General features: G+C 36.9%; 1 protein-coding gene across 1 annotated transcript in view; it reads right to left on the bottom strand.

Moving 5' to 3' along the window:
* The window catches only part of COL11A1 (collagen type XI alpha 1 chain), a 150,469-nt gene that overhangs the window by 70,062 nt on the left and 59,639 nt on the right, over positions 1-20,768 (bottom strand). Inside the window, exons 13-28 of the mRNA XM_065655392.1 lie at positions 20,472-20,555; positions 20,164-20,220; positions 16,112-16,165; positions 14,702-14,755; positions 14,535-14,588; positions 13,890-13,943; positions 10,592-10,645; positions 10,435-10,479; positions 9,025-9,078; positions 8,892-8,936; positions 8,431-8,484; positions 7,922-7,966; positions 6,496-6,549; positions 3,225-3,269; positions 1,557-1,610; positions 1,431-1,475 (exon numbers count right to left, since the gene is read on the bottom strand). Coding sequence (XP_065511464.1) covers positions 1,431-1,475; positions 1,557-1,610; positions 3,225-3,269; positions 6,496-6,549; positions 7,922-7,966; positions 8,431-8,484; positions 8,892-8,936; positions 9,025-9,078; positions 10,435-10,479; positions 10,592-10,645; positions 13,890-13,943; positions 14,535-14,588; positions 14,702-14,755; positions 16,112-16,165; positions 20,164-20,220; positions 20,472-20,555 — 852 coding nt within the window. The remainder of the gene's footprint in view (positions 1-1,430; positions 1,476-1,556; positions 1,611-3,224; positions 3,270-6,495; positions 6,550-7,921; positions 7,967-8,430; positions 8,485-8,891; positions 8,937-9,024; positions 9,079-10,434; positions 10,480-10,591; positions 10,646-13,889; positions 13,944-14,534; positions 14,589-14,701; positions 14,756-16,111; positions 16,166-20,163; positions 20,221-20,471; positions 20,556-20,768) is intronic.

Below are 20,768 nucleotides of genomic sequence, written 5' to 3'. Positions count from 1 at the left end.
GTTTTGCATAGATAAAGCAACAACTTCAGACACCAGAAAATCTGATATGGCTATTGCTATTTTAGAGAAAATACATCAGTGCACTACAGAAAATTACTTTTTAGTTTGAAAGTTCCTTATAACAGCTGTTTAAAGCTGTTTAAAATCTGTGTAAAGATAGAGAAAATAAAATTCTTCTGTTTTATTATGAATTATGTTGCAAAGCCCTTTCTTAACTCCTACACTTTTTGATTATCACTCTTTTTAATAAGGTCATCCATTCAATTAACTAAAAAAGTTGGTGGCAAATTATTCAGTGTTATTCTTTTTGATAGCAGAACTTCCATTTTAATTATTTTTTTCTTTCGAACTAGTGTCTTAATAGTATCATGAAAGGAATCAAAAAGTTGGCTGGTTGTGATATCTTAGCAACAACAAAAAGACGTATGTTCACCAACTAAAACAAGAAGTAGTCATCTCTATAGCTAGATATCTGGCAATACTCAGCCCTGCCTGTTCTTACTGGCTGACCTGATTGAAAGAAAGTAGAAAAACCAATGAACATTAAGATTGAATCCATATACAGATGCACATTATTGTTATTCCTAGTGAGAATTACTTATCTGCTGCCTAGTAAATTCAGGCAGAGAATTTACTCCAAGCATTTTAGTAGGTGCCCATGCTGAAATACAAGCAGACAGCACTCGGACAAATTTCATTTACACCTGTATGAATTAGTCAGATACAAGCCAAAATCTCCAGAGTTTTTCAGTGGAGTTGTTCACAACTTGCTCTAGTACAATTGATAAACTTTTGGTTCCCTCTTCCTTAGACTAACTCCTGATACAACTACTGTTCCAATATCCACACAAAGATCATTGACTGCATTTCTATCTGATGCTTAGTTATATCCTGGGAACAAAGGTCTTTGTGACGAATAAGCACATAGTAAAATGTTTTACTACGATGCTGTTAGGATTTTTAATACGTTGAAGTGATACTGCTCACTTAGAATCTGGGTAATATTTAGACTGTCAATAAAGCCAGGAAAGAGTGATACCGTGCCCCATGTTACTGAAACAAACAAACAAACAAGAAAGGCTTTCTATTTCACCCTCACTTCAAAAAATAAGTTTGCATTTTGTATTCCTGGGCCCACAAAAGTTTTATCTTCTCCCGGATCAGCAGCTGAGACAGATTGCAAGACAAAACTGGTCCAAAGGGGGTCCAAGACCATTCTAACAACTGAAGGGTTTATATTCATTTTGTACCAGTGTAAATAACCATGGAGGTCAGTAATTTATGAATTGGGCTTAGTATGTCCTTAGGGTAAGGCAAAAATAAACCCGCTGCTAAAAGAGAAAACACACTTCAGTGAAGGAGACAGAAGATGTTGCAGTGAAATAAGGAACACAGAAAAAGGGAAAGGAATTAAATGCAGTCAGATTTACCTTTTCACCTTTGGATCCCTTGAGACCACGGACACCATCAGCTCCCTAAAGAAAGAATATGAAGAATTACCCACATGCACATATTCAAAAAGGGGTCAGGGGAAGAATCCAGTAATTAAATCTTACCTTTACACCACGAGGACCTGGATAGCCAATTGGACCCTGAGGACCTGGAGGCCCCTAAAAGATATCGGAGTAAAGAACCTTTGTTTGTACAGTAATTGATTAGCAAGCAGTTATTTTCTGAGTCTAATCCTTGTTCTTTCACTATAATGCAGCGGTCTGGTGTGAGACACCAAAATAACACTGGGCTGACTGCCACTAAGAAAAGTCAAGGCATCACAAAGCACTCTTCAATGTCACTATAAAACTATTAACAGAATTATGAACTTGGTTCGACCTGTGTATTTGGGAGACATCTATCCATAATATAAATTATCTGAAACAATGGTAATTGGAAAATGTAACAAACAAAAAAACAAACCAAAACCCCAAAAGACACCAATTAGAAACCAGTGGTGTCTTCCTGGAGAAAATTTATATGTTAATTATGATGATGATACAAGTCAAAAGTAGAGATCAAAATAACTATAAGATTTAAAAAAAAAAAAAGAAAAAAAGAGATTCCAAACCTGAAAGCTAAAAGGCTCATGGTACTATCAATACTGACAGGTATCTGGATGCTGTTATTTACAGTTTGCTCAGCATTTTAAAGGTGCTCAACTTCGATATTATATAATCCGATGGCAGTGTCTAAAGAAACTGAGTTCTGTAAACAGTGGAAGCAAGGAAGCCTGGAAACACATATCTGTGTCCGAGGCTGAGCTGTTTTGTTGATTCTCCGATGCCTCAGATGGACAGATAACAAAATCTTTCCCTAATGGGGCTGTTGATAAGGTATTTTTCCCCTTTCTAACAGTGTCTTTTCACAAAACCTTCCGACTGTTAACATGTCTGATAAACAACATTTTCTATCAAATTTGGCTGAAATCGACCAGTAAATTGAAAAGACATAAGGAACAACTGACAGATGGTCACACACCTGTACTTTCAAAACATAAGTGCCCTGTGTAAGCTTTATTTTCTTCAAAAATCAGGATAAAATCTACAGGCCTCTAACAGACATTTTGGGACAAATAGCAATATGCCTGTGTCCATGGAATTGTACTTTCTGAAATGTCCTATTCATTCTTTCATCCTGTTTATCCAGAATACAACCTTTTAGTATTGCCACTGAAATGGGTAGTGCAACTGAAACTGATTTCAGGTGCTATAAAGGGTGCTATTCTGGATAAATAAGGGTCAATATTGAGCAAGCAGAATGCTTTAAAGATCCCCAAGACCCTTCAGAGCTTAATGAAGAAATAAAGAAATTACTTTTCACTGCCACTGACTTGAACACCTAAAAAATACAAGGTATATGCATGCATTTGTAAATCTTCACAAAACAAGGTTCTGAAGAACCCTAGTTGGTACTCTATACAATGGAATTGTAAATTACTTAAACTATTTGCAAGTTATTTATATTAAATGTATGCAACTTTTATTGATTGCCATTTTGTCAAATCCACAATCAGTTTTACTTTAAACGAGTAATCTATATTGTTTAGAATCTCTATAATATTTAGAATATAATAAATATGTTTGTCTGCACACAGATGCTTTCAATGTGTAGTGGGTTTTCTATTATCTTCCTAATCAGTTCTTGGAACGACAAATGTGGCATAAAGCTGAAAAACACCCAAAGGTTTTCTTGAAAGCTACGGAAATAAATGGAGAAGTTTTAAAACTCACCAATGCACCTTTATCTCCAGACTGACCCTCTTTGCCAGGATGACCCTGATTTAAAAGAAATATATTTGATTTGGATAATACTCATTTTTCAGTAGTGACATTTTATTATAACACCTCAATTATTTAAACACTTGAATTTCAGGTCACCCTTCTTCTGTATTATAACACACACACAGAATTTTGAGGATTTTCCTTTCAATACTGATTTCTTTTACATAACAAAGGAAAAGCTGGACAATAGTTAATGTCAATGTTTTCAGGAATATCCTGATCAACCCTTTTGTTTAGTTAATGTTTCGGCAATAAGAGGTTTTTAATGCAAGACACTCTCAAATTTGATTTTGAAACAAGCAGGGTGATTAATATTACAACATGAAGACATTCCTAAAATTATTTAAAAGATTGTGGAATTTATTGCAGAACCCAATAGAAGGCTAATCTAGTTTTAAAGTTCTATGTCTTTATTTTAAACTGTGACTCACTTTTAAAACAAAATATGTTTATGTCTTTGTTCCATATCAATGTTGTTAATACTTCAGTGCTCAAAACATTAACTGATCCATTGTTTTTCTTTCTTATAAAATTTACACTAAAATGCTGCAAAATTTAAAGGCAATTTAATGAAACTAAAGGTTAATAGAAGATTATTGTTTATGAGAATCACTCAGGAATCCTTTTCCTATTTGGACTTGTCAGTCTTATTGGAGGAGCATAGGAAATCTCTAGTTTTGCCGAGCATGTGGTCCCACCCAACATGTAGCCTGTTACTAAAGCTATTCATGTTTTGGTCTCATTGACATCCCAAAATTTTTTCAGTGTATCTAATACAATATGACTTTGATGTGGTTGTTAATCTTACATGACAAAACCCTGGTGTTTATATTCTATTTTCTGGCCTTGGAAAACAGTCTAAAATATGTTCTTTATTAAAAGAATGATTAAAATGAAAAGTATTTGATACTTGCTTACCAGTGATTGCTAGTTTTCCTTTAAAGAGTCTGTCTAACTAACATTGAACATTTGCTATTTGTTTTTTAAAACGTACGTATGTCAGTTGTTTAATCCTAGTCTCCCAGAATATGCTTTCTTGTGCACAAAATTTTAAATCTCCATGCTTTACCACAGGTCTCTATAACATTAAATGTTTTTTTAAAAATGCTGCTATTAAAGCAGCATATTTGTATCCCCTTTGATTTCCATTATTTCCAATATAATCTACCACTTTTAACAATGTCTCGCCCTCAAAATAGAAGGACGTTTCCTCACATAGAAATGAAATGGAATAGCTAGGAAGAATCTTCCTGATCTCCTGAAAAAATGCTCTTGAGCTTCCACTTAATCTTAACACAGATACTACAGGAGCAGTTACAAAGTTCATTGCAATCAGGAAGGTCCTGCTCATTGCTTTCAATCACTAGTGTAATTCTATGGTTGTAAACAAGTCATGTCAATTAGAATGGACTTCATTTAACCTGCCACTGCTGTCCTTCCTCTGAACAAACCAACTCGTGCATGAAGGAAGTAATTTTGGGTGAGTGAACTGGGTCTGGCTGGGATGGAGTTAATTTTCTTTATAGCAGCCTATATGGTGATGTGTTTTGGATTTGCGATTAAACCTGTGTTGACAACTCCCCAATGGTTTGGCTATTGCTGAGCAGTCCTTGTAAAGCATAGAGGTTTTCTCTTTGTCCCATTCTAACCCCTCAGTGAGTCGACTTGGATGTGGGCAAGAAGCTGGGACAGCTGGCCCGAATTGACCAGAGGGATATTCCATACCGTATGATGTCATACACACCCACAAAAGCTCAGGGAAAGGAGAAGGAAGGAGGGGACATTCACAGTTATGGTGTTTATCTTTCCAAGTGACCCTTAAGCATGCTGAAGCCCAACTTTCCAGAAGGTGGCTAGCCATCTTCCTGCAGATTGGAAGTAGTGAATTAATTCCTTATTTTGCTTTGCTTGTGTGTGTAGGTTTGCTCTACTTACTAAGCTCTTGTTACCTCAGCCCATGAGTTTTCTTGCTTTTGATCTTCTGATTCTCTTCCCCATCCCACTGTGGGAGGAGTGTATGTGTCACTGGGCGGGTGCTTAGCTGCTGACTGGATCAACCCACCACAGTCAGGATTTGTATCAGGTACAGAACTGTGCTAACACCTGATTATCTCTTACAGTTTCCCACTTTTAAGGCTTAACAAGATGCAGATTTAAAAATAATGCTTATGTTTGGAAATTAATATTGTTCCCAGCATGCAGAAAAGGATGAATGCGAAGTTCAAATGTTGAGACAATGATTCAAGATATGGACTTCCAGCTGGACTATCATTGCATATTTAACACTTCCCATGAAAATGGTACTTTGGCAGGTAAAAGAGATTGTGAGAGCCCTCGGTCCAGTTCTGTATTTGTAATATAAGCATCTATGCAGTGAAATCCCTGTAGTCAGTTCTGTTATTCTTATCCTAGCAAAACTCCACTGAAAGTCAGGTTTAAGAAACACACATATAACCTAAAAGAAAAATTGTAAGGGAAAATCGCATGAGGGAGAGAGACATGGTCTGAGAAGTCACGCTGACTGTCTAATGGCTCTTTGTGGTATAAAAGGATGATGGTTTTGATGTAAGAAAACTAGTGTATATGCATGTCATTATGAACAATGATCCCATTTAAGTTTAATGCCTGAACTGTAAGCAGTGCTACTCAGGTGGTAACGCTCTCTGTCAATGTAAGTGAATGCATCCTCAGAGCTAAGCTGAATTCCTTAGCGATCACAAGATTCTAAAGTTTGGCTCAGGTCTGTCCCAGTGTAGGCAACAAAAGAAGCCCTAACATGTAATACGCACCTTAGGTCAGGAAGCAGAGAAAGATCTAGTGTATTCTTATGTTTCTTCAGAAAACAAGTGGTGAGCATTTTTACAGATTATTTGCTTTGCCATACTGACATAGTAGGACTACAGTGAAACAGTATCTGGTCCTTATGTGTCAGCTAGGTTATTTACATAACTCTGCAGATGTTTCAGATGCATTTCATCATTTGGGACCACATTTTAAAAGCCCACAGCCATTTTTAGCAGCTGCTTCAAAAATGTAATTCTTTTAGTTTTAACAGCTCAAATGATACAGAGATTTTACATGGATTTTATAAAGCTGTTGCTAACTAGGACTACTAGTGCTTTTACTTTCTGTTTTCTTTTTGCAACACAGGTATCCAGAAATACTTATTACCTAGTAGAAGTTTTTCAGCATTCAAGGGATGGAATATTTGGTTACTTACAGGAGGCCCATCAGAACCAGGAAGGCCAGGAAGGCCAGGCTTGCCTTGAGGTCCCTAAAGGCATGAAGAGACACACATCTTAAGAACACGAAAGAACATTCTATCATTTGCTAGGATGATGGAGGATCATCCTTGCAGAGGACTGGTATGCCCTAAACCAGCAAACTACCTTAAAACTTTTTAGCATTTTAAAACAACTGGTGAACCCACCCCAGGTGTAGAGTAGCTATAAGAAAAATAGTAATAAAAAAAAATTTAAAAGGAAATGGAAAAAAACCCCACCCACCCATATTCAATACATTTAACTCTAAGACTTAAGGATATAAAACGTAGCTATACATAAATCCCTTGATATGGCTATCAGGGATAAATCAAAAATATAAAAAAATTAAACCCAGAAAGATATTATCATATCACATGTAAGTGAAAGGCCAGTTCTTACAATCTTTAGCCAATACAAGTCCCTCATATTTTTCAATGAAGTGCTTGTCTAAGAACAGGCTTCCGGAATTACCCTATGAATATGCACACACACAACACAAGGTCGGGAATAATTCTCCAGTGTATACAATTAACTATTATTTAGAATTTCAGGAATAAAAGTATTCACCATATGAAAGTTACCAACAAGATCAAGAGGCAAAGAGTTCAGGTTACAGAACTCCAACGCTCATGGTTGAAAGGCATGATACGTCTTTGTAAAAGCCTCTGGAATACATGTATTGTGGACATAGCCCACTTTGCTAGAATAATACTTAAGCACACAGGCAGATAAAAAGCAAGTATATTGTTTCCTAAAGCCTCCTTCAATTTCTTCTAAAGTGTACACTAAACAGTGAAGAGGAGCAAAACTAAAGAAGAATCAATAGAGTAGGAATTCAGCAAAAACGGGAGAAAAGTAAAATTAGTGTGAAATTCAATAGCGACATTTTTGAAATTACCAAAAGACATGTTTCAAACTGCAAGAGCCTATACAAGCAGATCAGGAAAAAACCACCAAGTGACACTACAGTATGCCAATTATACTGCAGAATTATGTCAAAATATCATCCTTGAAGAAAGAGAACAGAATCAGAATTGAGTACGTAAAACTTTGTTATAAAAAAAGATATTAATAAAAAGAATTTTCACAGCTTGCTGTGAAATTAATTAACATACAAGTACACACTGTTTAGTATTGTGGATAGGATTCTGAAGCTAACAACAAAAAATGAATTCAAAATAAAAGGAGGAAATTATGCTTGTGAAAAAGTGTACACGAGAGAAAAGCCAGACCTCTGCTGGTTATTTACTTGATGATTTCTGGAAGATCTGCTAATTTTTAGATCAGTTACCAGTATTTAAAACATAGCAAAGCCATTAAGCACATGAGCAAGGTTGTTGCACGGAACTGACTGTGAAATACCAGAATAATGCTGTAACTTACTTTTTCACCAGGAGGTCCAATAGGACCTTGCGGACCAGGAAGCCCCTATTAAAAAGAAATCAGTGTGAAAAACCAGGGAGAACAATATACATACATTCACCCTACTAAAGGCCCCTCATTAATCTCTTTAAACACACCGGCAAATATAGGTGGCTTTTTTCCCTCCTTACAAGTTCGATCAGGAGTTTTGTGTAAGCCTTTTGCACAAGCCACTATTTTGGCAGTAGGTCTGTAACAAGACCCTATTCAGAACCCTCCTCCAGGTGTGGCCGTTCCTGCTGCATTCCAGGAACACTGAATGAGTCATTTTTCTCCTGAATGAAAAATCCCTCTGAAAGCTTACTTGAAAACTCTGCTCCCACTGTACTCAGCACATTTGTAGCATTATTTATAAAATCCTTGAAGCTTTATCAGTTTTGCACAGAAAAAGCTAACCTTTTAGTGATTTCCATTTATTAAACATTTGCTGCACATTGCATCATATTTCTTGAGAGTTATTTTACACTTACTTGTGGGCCTGGAATTCCTTGCTGACCAGGAGGTCCTGGTTCCCCTTGAGGACCCTACCATGCAAAAAAACACCAGGGCATTAGGTTTGCATTTCTGCACTACAGATCTTCATTGTCATGACTAAAAGGAATACAAACTCAGCTTTGTTCCTCCCTCTTTAAAGTCTACCACAAACTTTCTATCCAGTATAATATTTTTTTCATGCTAATGAATATCATGGCCTTTTCTTTAATAGAGAATAACAACCCACACATAGAATCTAAGCACGGGAGTCTATGCTGCTAAAGGAGCTTGAGAGAAAGCATGATTTGGCTTCTCTTTTCTATGTAAAAACACCATGAATCTGAATATTTTGACAGAAAAATTTAATTAAATGGAAAGGATGCCATAGTGGCAGGGACGAGAGAATGTGGAAAGGATTCTTAGAATTCACTCCCTTTTTAATTTCCAGCTTACTCACCATGTTTCCTTTTGGGCCTGAAGGTCCATCAACACCTGCAATGCCCTACAACAAACAATATAAACATGAGCAACTTTCAGTGTACTTCCATTTTCCTTCAGGAAACTGCAAATATAAAACAGTTCATACGTACAGGTTGTCCAGGGGGACCAGGTGTACCCCTGGGACCCAGTAATCCCCGTGGACCCTGTAAGAGAAGAAACACTTATTAAGAGCTGCATGATTTTTTCTGAACAAAGAGAGGCCCAGGAGCAGGACTGGGCAAGAAATGTCACAAGGAGTAGGAAAGACGAGGAGAAGGGAGCATGGGGGTTGAGGGAGAAAGAAAGGAAGAAAGGAAAAAATTAACTGATAACAGATTCTCCTGAAGGCCACCGCATGTCTGAACAGGCTGTCAGTGGAAGGGCAAGCTTTGATTTAGCCACTGTGTGGTCGCTTCAGAGAAAGGTAGGAGATAACTATTTATATTTGCTGGTGCAGAACACTGGTGCAGCATCTTCCACTGAAGTTGCAGCTGTGTCTTGGCCTGAAGGTCTGACCTGAAGAGTAGCATACGTATTTGTACTCCTGTCTTCAGAAAACACGATGGTCTGTCATACTCTATACTACTATTCTAAGTGTAAAACAGTGCTTTTCTCTTTAGTAAAGACTCAATAAATAATTAAAAATTACCAATGATTTTATAATAATAAAAAATGCAAGGCATTCTGGAAACCAAAATCAATTTGTCCCTCTTACCCTTAAAAAATCCCACAAAGGACCAAAGTCTATTCTCCTAAATAAGGTGATCAGTATTTGGTCTACAACATAATATTTTGTCCTTATACTATGAAAATGGATATTAGTTTTCATCATTTGTGTCATTACTCATGTCATGCTGCAAAAGTAGGCAGGACCAAGTCGCCAATCTCCTCGTGTATGATACAGTCACAAAACACTAACACGTACTCTGTAGTGACTTCTTCCTACTTTGTAACTAGGCAGCAGTATATCATACATTTAGGGTAAAAATCCCCTTTCTGAGGCTTGATTTCTTGCCTGCAATGCAGAACTCTGCTCTGCAGTGACAGCAGCTGCAGAATTCCAACTGACAGCAGTGGAAATTCTGTATGTGAAACAACTGTAAAAACACACAATGAAGCACAGTAGTGTGAAAAAAGAGGAGAAGCCAGGCCTTATTTTCTAATAAATAGATGTTTGGAAAACATTTTCAAAGCAACACGGGCTTGGTTATATTCTCATGTATCAGGGACTGCAGTGACTGATTTTACACAATAGCATAAGAAATAGCCTTTGTGATTCTGGAAGTTGTGTATACTTTGCTGGATATATCCGTGACTTAATTCTAATCCTGTAAGTAGTGTTTCACCCCTAACAAAACAGTTAATTTGTTTGCTTTTCAGCCAGAATCAATATTCTCTATATACACACACAGAGAGTAATTTTTATACCTGGAATTCAGAACAGTTCAATAGAAAGGAAAAAAATCTGAGGGTGATTTTTGCTTGTAACAGAAACAGAAGAAAAAGAAAGCATTGCTTACAGCTTCACCTGGGAGACCTCTTGGCCCAACTTCCCCATCTTCTCCCTGTTTTTGTACAAGGGGAATAGAAGTTTTAGAAAAAAAGAACATGTGTCATGACCATATTCCTGTTACATGAGGATTCACTATAGATTTTACTGTGTAAATAGCAACTCACTCTTGACCCATCTTCACCAGGTAAGCCAGGAGGTCCCTGGGGGCCACGGTCTCCCTGTAGAATAAGGAAAGTTATTAAAATAATACATTGTTGCTGGAAACAATAATGGATGGGAAGGAAAATGAAAACAAATGTGTTAACTGAAGTCTGATGTGTCAAAACATGTCTTGACACAATGATACAAATCTGCAGATTACAGTCATTGGTAAAGTCTTTTATTACATTAGTATAAAAACAAATGAACATTTGAAACAATGAACTGTTTGTGTTCATAAATTTTTACGCTGCAACTATTCTTGGCCCCAGAACATACACAAACTACTGCTACAAAAAGGCAGCGTTTCCCACATTTTCCTTTGTCTCACTGGCACCTTCCCCCTCTCCAATGTAAAATAAGGCATGTGTACATGGGTCAGATGTTAATAAACCAATTGCTGGGCCCTGGAATATACATAGTGAAGATCACTAACCACCTTTCAGAACCACGCGCCCTGGCTCTAGTCATTGAGAGTCTGGGGACCGATTTGTCTGAGGCTTTGGACGGCAGCCAGATTTCCACACTTCCCCTCAGAGGCTGGGGATTTTCAAGTCTATATATGCAGAGCCTCAGTAGAATCTGGACCATACTTTCAGGATTTATTTTTCTTTCCCTATTTCTAAAGAGAACTAGTGTGCTTCATAGCTCAAACACCACTGACTGACCTCTGTCTGGGCAGCAGGTTTTTAGACTGTGACTTCCTTCTGGCATTGGACAACAACCAAGTATTCATGCTGTTTTCCTTAATTTTATCAGTGTTTCCAAGGAGCCTGACCACTGCTGTGGATCCTAGCAGAGATATATGGAGTCACTCTTTGATGCCTCCATTCTTTACTCTTTCAAACTTTTCTAGGGAATTTTAGGTAACTTGCTTTCTTACCTCAGAATCATCTAATATTGCAGATGTCAGGATTTTATTGTACTGCTTTCTGTCCTCTGTCAGTTGGAGTTGGCAAGGGATGGAATGAAATTCTTTGAACTGCACTTTCACACCCATAGGATTAATTAATACAGCAGTTTCTGTATTTTGCTAAGTTTTGGAACTACTCAATGTGATCTGCTGGTAGAGCATGTATTTTTCTACATGCTAAATGCTGGAAGATGACACATGAGGCACATGATCTGTGCTCTGGCTTCCAATTAATCACCAGGTGAAGATTGACTCGAGCTTTCAAATACTGAAATAGTTCATCCCCTCAAGGGCTACCTTTCTTGTCTTGCAATCACAAGGCACTTAGAGTTAGACTAGGAGCTTGCATTCAGTGTCCTGATATTGTCATGCAGTAAGAACAAAACTTTTTATCATTATCAGCATTCTCACTTCTTCAACTCTCTAATTCTTTCCTTCAAATGTTCTGTTAAAATCTGAATTTCTTCTTACTTAGACCTTTTCTTCTAGCATATAGTGTCTTGCTTTTATATTGGAGAAGTGTTATGCATCTAGTAGATCTAAATAAGAAAAGTTCAAAGTCATAGATATTGAGGCTAAAAGGAATATTACACCATGTGGTCTGATCTCCTTTACATTTGAAATCAGAAAATCTCATCCAGTAATTCCTGTCTGACAACTTGTGTTTGACAGAGGCATAACCTCAGAGAAACATCCAATTTGCAATGCATAGTTCAAATACGACTAATTCTGAAAGACATCCTACAACTTCTAAAGTTAGGGGTTTTCAACATCAATTCTCTTACAGATGAAACATAACTACAACAGAAAAAGTGTTTCTCTTGTTTTTCTTTCTGTGCTCTTTATTGCAAGCCAAAGAGAACTGAATATTTGCATTATATGCTGTCAGAATATAAGAATCCGAAGAGCTACAGCTATCTGATCTGGCTTTGAATTGAGTTGCTTTCAGAAAGATCACAGTTTGTAATTTTACAGAATATTTCCATAGAGACACAAGAATGCAGTGATCTTTAGATAGTGGGATGAAAGAAATTATTAAAGGAAGCCATGATTTTCATTACTGTTTTGCAAATTTCAACCCAAACTTATCGTTCTATTTTAGGGGGGCCTTTATTTATTTATTTATTTATTTATTTATTTAGGAAATATGAAACAAACAGAATATTTGCAAAAAAAATTTCTTTATGACTCGGAAGGTTCCACAGACAGACAATGCTAGTATTCCAGGTTGGAAAGGAGACACACATTCCCTGACTCTGAACCAATTTCTGCTCGGCCTTCAAAGAGTGAAGTAGTGGCTAGAGCTTAATGCCTTGCCCCCTCTGCTGGTCACCTCCTGATCGCACTGGATTTCAGTTCTGTGATGTGCTGATTCCTTTACACTCTTTAAGTAAAACGGGATGAAGGAAGAGGACCAAGACATTTCTGTATGACACCAGGAGTTCTTTTCCAATTGCAAACAGAACTCAAAAGAGTACCCCTAAATGCTATGACAAAGAATTACATTACGGGCCAGCAGCCGACACAGTTGAGATTTCCTGGGAAGGGCAGCAACTGTGCTCACGCGTTGAATGGTGAGAACTATAATCATCCCTTGCTCATCAAGCTTTAGGACATAGGGGAATAGTTCTGTTGACATTCCCACTCACTGTTTCCTTTATGGTGCGTAGCACTTACCAGGACAACAGTAAGGGAGGTATATTCAGTAGAGCATGTTGTTACTGGCATCTACATTAGGCATCTACATTTAAAGCAGAAATCCCCTGCTGTGATTATTTCTCTACTTTGTAGGGAAAGATGCACTCTCATCCTACAGATTAGTATGACATAAGCAGCAAGTACATTAGTTGTTTTAAATATTACTTCAAGTTTTCCTAACTTATCTGATCTGACTCTAATCTTTCTTTAAGCTGCAGTTGTTGGAATAAGCCACACTAAACAATTCAGTTTGCAATTAAAATGCATTTTTTGAGCTACCTTCTCAGCAGGTTAAAATTTGTCTTGCTCCTGATACAGAAACTTCATGCTAATTTCTTTTTCCTATTACTATTTCCTTTAACAATCACTTTAAATCCAACAGGCAAATTCCTTAGCTAAGAAAAATCAGAGCAAAACCTAGCTGAAGATGTGAACTGAATTCTGAAAATATTTAAAAATCATTAATATATATATATGAATTGTTGTCTATTGATTGATATTACTGAAATGTTTAATGAGGAATACATTATCTGACAACACAGATACTATTCTGTACCGTGAAAAGCTGACATTTCCCCCCATAGTCCTTAGTGCTGTTCTTAATTAATAGTGCATTATTTCTGTGACAGTAACAAAACACATGTTTTTCTTACCCTGTTACCTTTGTCACCAGGGAGGCCAGGAAGACCATCAAATCCCCTGTCACCCTGGAAAAGAAGAAATCGCAGCTTTAGTAAATAACTATCACATTCTGTATTACTCTGAATAAACGGTGCCTTCCCTCTAGAAGATTTCTACCCTTGGTTATATGTACACTTCTATTATTGAATGACATACATGGAAGAGAGCACATAGACCAAACTTGCAAAATTTATTTCTATGCATTAAAGCAAGAGAAGATGCCACACCAACTTTTTCACTGTGCTGTAATTATGCTATTTATAAAAAGAAGTCTACATTGAAATGAAAAGCTCGATTCTACCTGCACTTTGCAGCTTTAAAACTGACTTTACTATTACTGATACTCTGTAAACAGAAACTGACTCAGAGGGATAGGAATCAGGCCCCAAGAATCAAGTTACTTCAAGGTCAGACTACTAGCCATTACCATTAATTACCATATTTTAAATGGATGATTCATTCTCAGCTCTTGCATCTGACCCAGCTATCTGAAACCTCAGTATTTTCACTTGAGAGAAGAATTTTGGGTTGGCCTGGAAGAAACTGTGGTACCTATATAAAATCTCTCCAGCCCATTCCAAGACTGAATTAAAGCCTCAGGTCTCATTATAATTTACCTTTGCACCAGGTTCTCCTGGCATTCCTCTGGCACCATCAGCTCCAGGACGTCCCTGCAAAAATCCAAAGGGGCAAACATTTGAAAATGCAGTGAAACTAGTTAATATTTAAATCTATTTTAAAAGAAATTATTTACCAGAGCAGGATTGATCCATATGCTACCTACCCTTTTGCCAGGTTTTCCACTTGGACCCGGGGCACCTTGAACACCACGAGGACCCTGAATTTAAAGAGTGTAGTTCTTAGAATCACATTCAAGCCAGCAAAATCTAGTTAAATATCTCGCCTCAAGAACAAGACAAGATTTTTTTATACACAAAGCTGCATTTTTTCCCAGGAGTTGGATTCTGGTTTCCAAATTCCCATTAGTTTTAATACAACATGGGCATCCAAACTGGCCTTAGCACTACCAATTTTAGCACTAGTTTTCATGAGAAGGCACTATACATGGTGTAATTTAACATAAAAGCTTCTTACATTCTTTTAATGGCTTTGAAGACCTCAGTCCCGTAGTTTGAAAACCCTTCTTCTTCTCATGCCAGAATTATTTTAGCCACATAATAATTATTTGATATTTGATTATTTCATATCCCTAACTCATAAACAAACATGAGTTGTGCTGGCAAACAGCTCACATGCTGCCTTAGCTTTACACAGCACAGCTTTAACTGGAGGGAGACCAAATTACCCCAGATGGAAAAACCTAATTCCATTTTCAAACATGTAACTTTCACTGATGGCTGTGTGGGCATATGTTTCTGTGGTAGCTTTCTCATCCCCCATCCAAATGCATCTTCTTCAGGTTAAAATAGCAATGGTAAGGACTAGCCATCCAAAAATACTGAGTAGGACAAAGAAAAAAAAAAAACCAAACCAAACAACAAAAACCTAAAAACCTAAGCAAGCAAATTGGAAGACTCACAAGCTGTTCAGAGTGCCTTTTTGCTTAATTGCTTTGTTTTTCTTGCAAATATCCATGTGAAGTTATAAGACAGGCACTCAATAATGTAGGAAATACATGAGACCACTTGAGATACGGCAAAATTATTGTTCCAGAGACTGTTACCTTTATGTTTAAGCTGAAAGATTTTAATATGTTTCAGTGATCTCTAACATCACTGCAGAGGAGCTGATATAATAGTAAGCTTAGAAGCATGCACTGATTCCTAAAGACTTATTCTTGCTATGTCATGTCTTTCTTGAAATTATCCCCGTCAATTTCCAACTAAATTCAACCTCTCTCATCTTATGAGATCTGATAACATCAGAGCCCAAGGTCATACAGTTGCAGACTGACATGATTATTCAACAAAGAGCCTGAAGTGACAATATTAAAACAGGTTTTCATGTGATGACACTCTACATGTGACAACTGCTCTTTGTTATATAAAGATTGTTACTTTCATATTTCAAAATGAACAATCAAGCTATTGCATTTAATTAGGATAGTATTGTAAAAGTTATTTTTCTTCAATTGCACATGAAATGCATATCATTTATTGACTTATTCTTCATGATATGAATGCATTTTCTTAAAGATAAACATGCTCAAACATAACAGGCAATATTATTGTACCTGGGGACCTGGTTCACCACTTTCACCCTTAGCACCTGCTGCTCCAGGTCCGCCCTTGATGAAAAAAGCAAAACATGTTGCTTAAATATACAAAAAGCTCTTGAAATGAATAAGTTACTTTTTTATTTCTATACATTAATTTCAAAGAGAAAAAACAAACAATCTCCTATTCATTAGGAGGTATGAATTCACCATTTCAATCTATAGATAAACCCTGACATATCATTGTCTGGACACAGAGCCGAACTGGGCCAAAAATCTGTCTATTACCAAAGAAAACTCCCATTAATTTGAATGAGATCAAATGTAAACCTTTGTTCTCCATTAATACTTGAGAGCTAAATATGAGCACAGTAAAAACATAAGTAATGCAAACAGAAGTGGATCTGCTGTAGGGAAGGTAACAGAAATGAAAGCCGCCTCTTTTTACCTTTATCTATTTCTGTGTTGTACAGAAAATAACAGCGTCTCTGAGTTCAATCCAAAGATCAATATAGTCAATGCAAAATACCCTGTCTCATCTTGTCATGAACTTCAGTGATGTTTTAATCAAGGTATTCGTACATCTGGCCCTGAAGAAGTAGAAAATCTATATAACTGCATCCATTTACTATCATTAAATGATGATACTGATTTTCAGAGTAAATTTTACTCATAAAAAGACCTAAACTAGGGTAAGATACTGTACAAGGAATGTGGGGCAGAACTAGTCAAAATAAGTTTGTGTTTTCTTAATGGCAGTCTCACAAAAATAGACACAACAAAACAAAAAATCTCCACATGCTCATATAGAATACAGGCTCAGGGAAGGAACATACTCGAGTTCACTATTATGGACATAAGAACTTTTGCATTTCTGACCTCTGAAACAGGTCATGACCACATGTATGCATTTAATATGAAATTAATCTTGCAGATCTTGGAAAATTATTAATCCTCTACATTCACCATAGTGACCACTGAAAAAAAGAAGTGGTCCTATGGTTTGGCTTAGTGCTGAGTCTAGCGGCCTGGAGTCAAAAGAGCCTCACTGACCTTGCAGGTATTGAATAGAGTCCTAAGCAAATTGAAAATCAGATCCCGAGCTGATACTGGCAGTGGAGAAATCAGTGGCTTTTGGTAGGTGGTGACTGTTTGGGTTTTCCTGATGTAAGGTCTCCTTTTAATTAATATAATTGATTACATTAAGTATCTGTAGGCAGACATTTATTTTGTATACTATGTTAATTAAGCACCTGAACTCTAGACTCAGTTGAAGCTAGACTGGGGCTTTGACACTGCTATGTTTTAAGACTTTTAGTAACTGATATGTTTCTAAATGTATCTTACCAGCTACTAAATTAATTTAACAAAATATAATTCATATTAAGAGTAAAATCTCCAACTATTTCATTCTTAAAATAAGCTGGGCACACAAACAATTGTCAGACCAAGAATCTCTAGTTGTTTCTGGAACCATAAGACAAAAATGTCACCAGATCAAAGAGCTGGATTTCTAGAGCCTCCTGGTGGCCTAGAAGCATAATGACTAATAATATTATACATTTGTTGATCTTTGCATGCAGAAATTTGTGAAGGGTTTTAAAACATGAAAGCATGAGTATGAGGCCAGGTCATGTGTCAGCTAAAGGTATACAACTCACTATCAATATCATACTGGTCTTTCCTGGCTCACAGCACTTCTATAGTTATTTTGTCTGTATAGACTGAATGTTATCCTGCAGGTCTCTTGATTTAAATACACTGCTGGAAATAGTGAACTATTTTGTTAAACAGACTCAACTTGTTTAACTGTTTCTAAGTATTGCGTACCTAATCATGATCAGAGTCTGTGAGCCAAATTCTCTGCTTGGTAGCAACTATTTATTTTGGAAGAATTGCTCTAGAAAAGGCTTGCTCTTGTATAGGTCTGCTTAAAAATACAAATAAAGTCCAGTGATTTCAGTTTCTGGGGAGTGAGATTCTGGTGGGATATTTAGCTAAAATTTACCTGAAAACAGTAAATTTCACCTAGATAAACAAACTGGATTCATAAGACTGGCCAATTTCAAGCATAGCATAATCTGCAACAATTTTTTTTATGCTATATGAAGATGAGGTGAAGCACTACCAAGCCAATTGAGAGTACAACTTAAAAGAGTTTTAGTGTCTTGTAGCTTTCAAGGGTCACTGAGGAGAACTAGGATCAGGGAAGAACACTATCCAGAGTATTCCTTATGCTCCCCCAAATATTCCTTCAACAGTATGTAATTACCTTATGTTCCTCTGGGTTTTCTGTTAACAAAATTGGTCACTGGAGAGAATAGTAGCAAGAGCCACTGAGGCAACCTTTCTGTTGCACTGTGCTGCTATTATTATACACAATGACATGGACAGTAACCTGGCCAGTATTTTCTGTTGGTAATAATAGGATGCTATACTCATTTTTGTCCATATGCCTCTCCTGCTTTCAAACTAACAGATACTATACATTAAGGAAGGTGAGGATTAGAAGGAAAAAAGAGGAGGCTGGAAGGTTGATAGTTACTGTTCAGCTATGGGCTGTGGCTGAAGCATCACATTAAAGAAGGAAAGAAGTGCAAAAGAAGGGAAAGGAACCGTATCATACTACAGCCTCATCACTTCTAAGTTATGATGCAATCTCCACAACTGGGATGAGTGGAAGGAAACTACTTGGGCACAAAAATTTACTGCTTTCTGAGGCAAGGAGAAAATCAGGTGGCCTCCAGCAACTTCTGTTGCTTCTATGTGTGCTGCAATAGTTGTGACTGGCATATCTCTGTAGTCACTTTTTCTTCACACAAAAAACTGATAGGAACTTGCTTCATCGTGTTCTCTTGGCTACCCAGTCACTTGTTCTCATTTCTCAATAGCACAATTGTATTCTTGTCTGTGTATTACAACTAGGTGTTTATCTGATCTAATGAAAAATGCTAACACTGTGTCCATCACCATAATGACAATATAAATAAAAATTACAGCAGAGATAGATCAAAATTTAAGAGGCCAAATACTTGCTGACCTAGCTGTGCCATCACAGCAGACAAAAATAACAGCTTCTAAATGAAGTGGATCTTTCAAATAAGGATGCTGTACTTACTGTAAAAGAGAATTTGACTCTGCATTACAGGATAAATACAATCACCTGGGAGAAAGTTAGAAAAGACTGGCCTTCGACAAAGCTTATGATCTTGGCTGCAGCATTTGTTATTTTATATCATGGTACAGATGCTTTATAATAGCTTATTGAAATCTGGCAAATGCTAAATTACCCAATGTAGTGGACTATTGAGTCTGAAAAGTATCCTTTCCCTGAAAGAGGAAATTGCAATTGCAAGATTCATCAGGTGGTTTTGGCTTGCTGAGGTTCCTACCTGGTTTTATTCTTTCATTGTGAGTAGTGTCCTTTTAAACTGTTTGTAGGGATTACAGAGGCAAACCCATTTGCGATCAAAAAATTGTTTTCCATGTCATCAGAAAAACTGTTGTGTTCCATGTATAGATTTTGTACAAATATTAAGCTTTTTTAACATCCACAGGGCCATTTTCAAGATCATTTGGTATTAACCGTCAAGCCAAATTCATGACTGAAGTGAAAAAAGTACAACTCTGTATGGCTCTTAATTGTTTATAGGAATGACTCTTAACTTTGCAGATTCAGCTTAAATAGTGAGCCAAGGTCATTCTGAACACTCTCACTTCAGTATCTCCTTCTGTGGAGTTTCGTATTTACCACAAGAAATTTTATAAACATTATTACAGGGATGACTGACTATAGAGGCATGTGTAATTACTTATGTAAAACTATTCACTGGTTTTGTAAGTCTACCAATGTGCTTTATCGAAACACCCCAAAATTTACCATAAAAACTGATTCAGTATTCAGGATGCATTGTAGATCTTGAATACGAATATAAACCATGGCTTTAATTATAACAGTTTCTTTTCAAATAAAGTAAGTACAAATACAGAGGTGTAGGCAAGGCCAGAATGAGATCCATGGACTTGCATTACTGTGTTCTTAAACCTGTGCCCCTGTTCTGTTTACATACCACAGGACCTGGTCTTCCAGTGAGTCCCATGGGACCAGGTGGACCTCTCATAGCAATCTGAGAAAACAAACAGAACAAAACACCAGTTTTCATGAAAAAGCTGCCAGCCAGCATACAAATTCCATATAAATACAATTTCATAATGCATTATCAAATAGCTCCCATCATTGAGCCAGTTGTCAATAAGGATGACTACTGTAATGAGATGATGCTTCGAGCTCTTTACTTCACAACCTGCATGATATAAATGGAATTTTTTTGGAGCTGTACCCTTGTGGCAGTTTTGTTTGTAGGCTCCTTGTGCTCACCCTAGCTTGTTGAAGAATAGCTTGTGCTTGAGCTTCCTGAGCTGAGATTGTTGGGCCCTTCTCACCATCTCCACCAAAGCGGAACTGCAAGTATAAAAACAAGAAAAGGAATCAGAATGTATCAAATTAAAACCAGTCTTTAGTTCATCCCACTAACTTCAGAAGACTGCTGCACTGAGGCCACTGGATCCAGCATGAATATTAAGTCACTGGTAATAGTTTAGAACTGAAGCACAAAGCTAATCCCTTATTAACAAATACTTTACTGTTTTTGTAGGATTTTGATCTTAATTTTGT

The sequence above is a fragment of the Caloenas nicobarica genome, chromosome Z, assembly GCF_036013445.1.
Source record: "Caloenas nicobarica isolate bCalNic1 chromosome Z, bCalNic1.hap1, whole genome shotgun sequence".
Classification (NCBI taxonomy): domain Eukaryota; kingdom Metazoa; phylum Chordata; class Aves; order Columbiformes; family Columbidae; genus Caloenas; species Caloenas nicobarica.
This window is presented reverse-complemented; position numbering and strand designations above follow the sequence as displayed.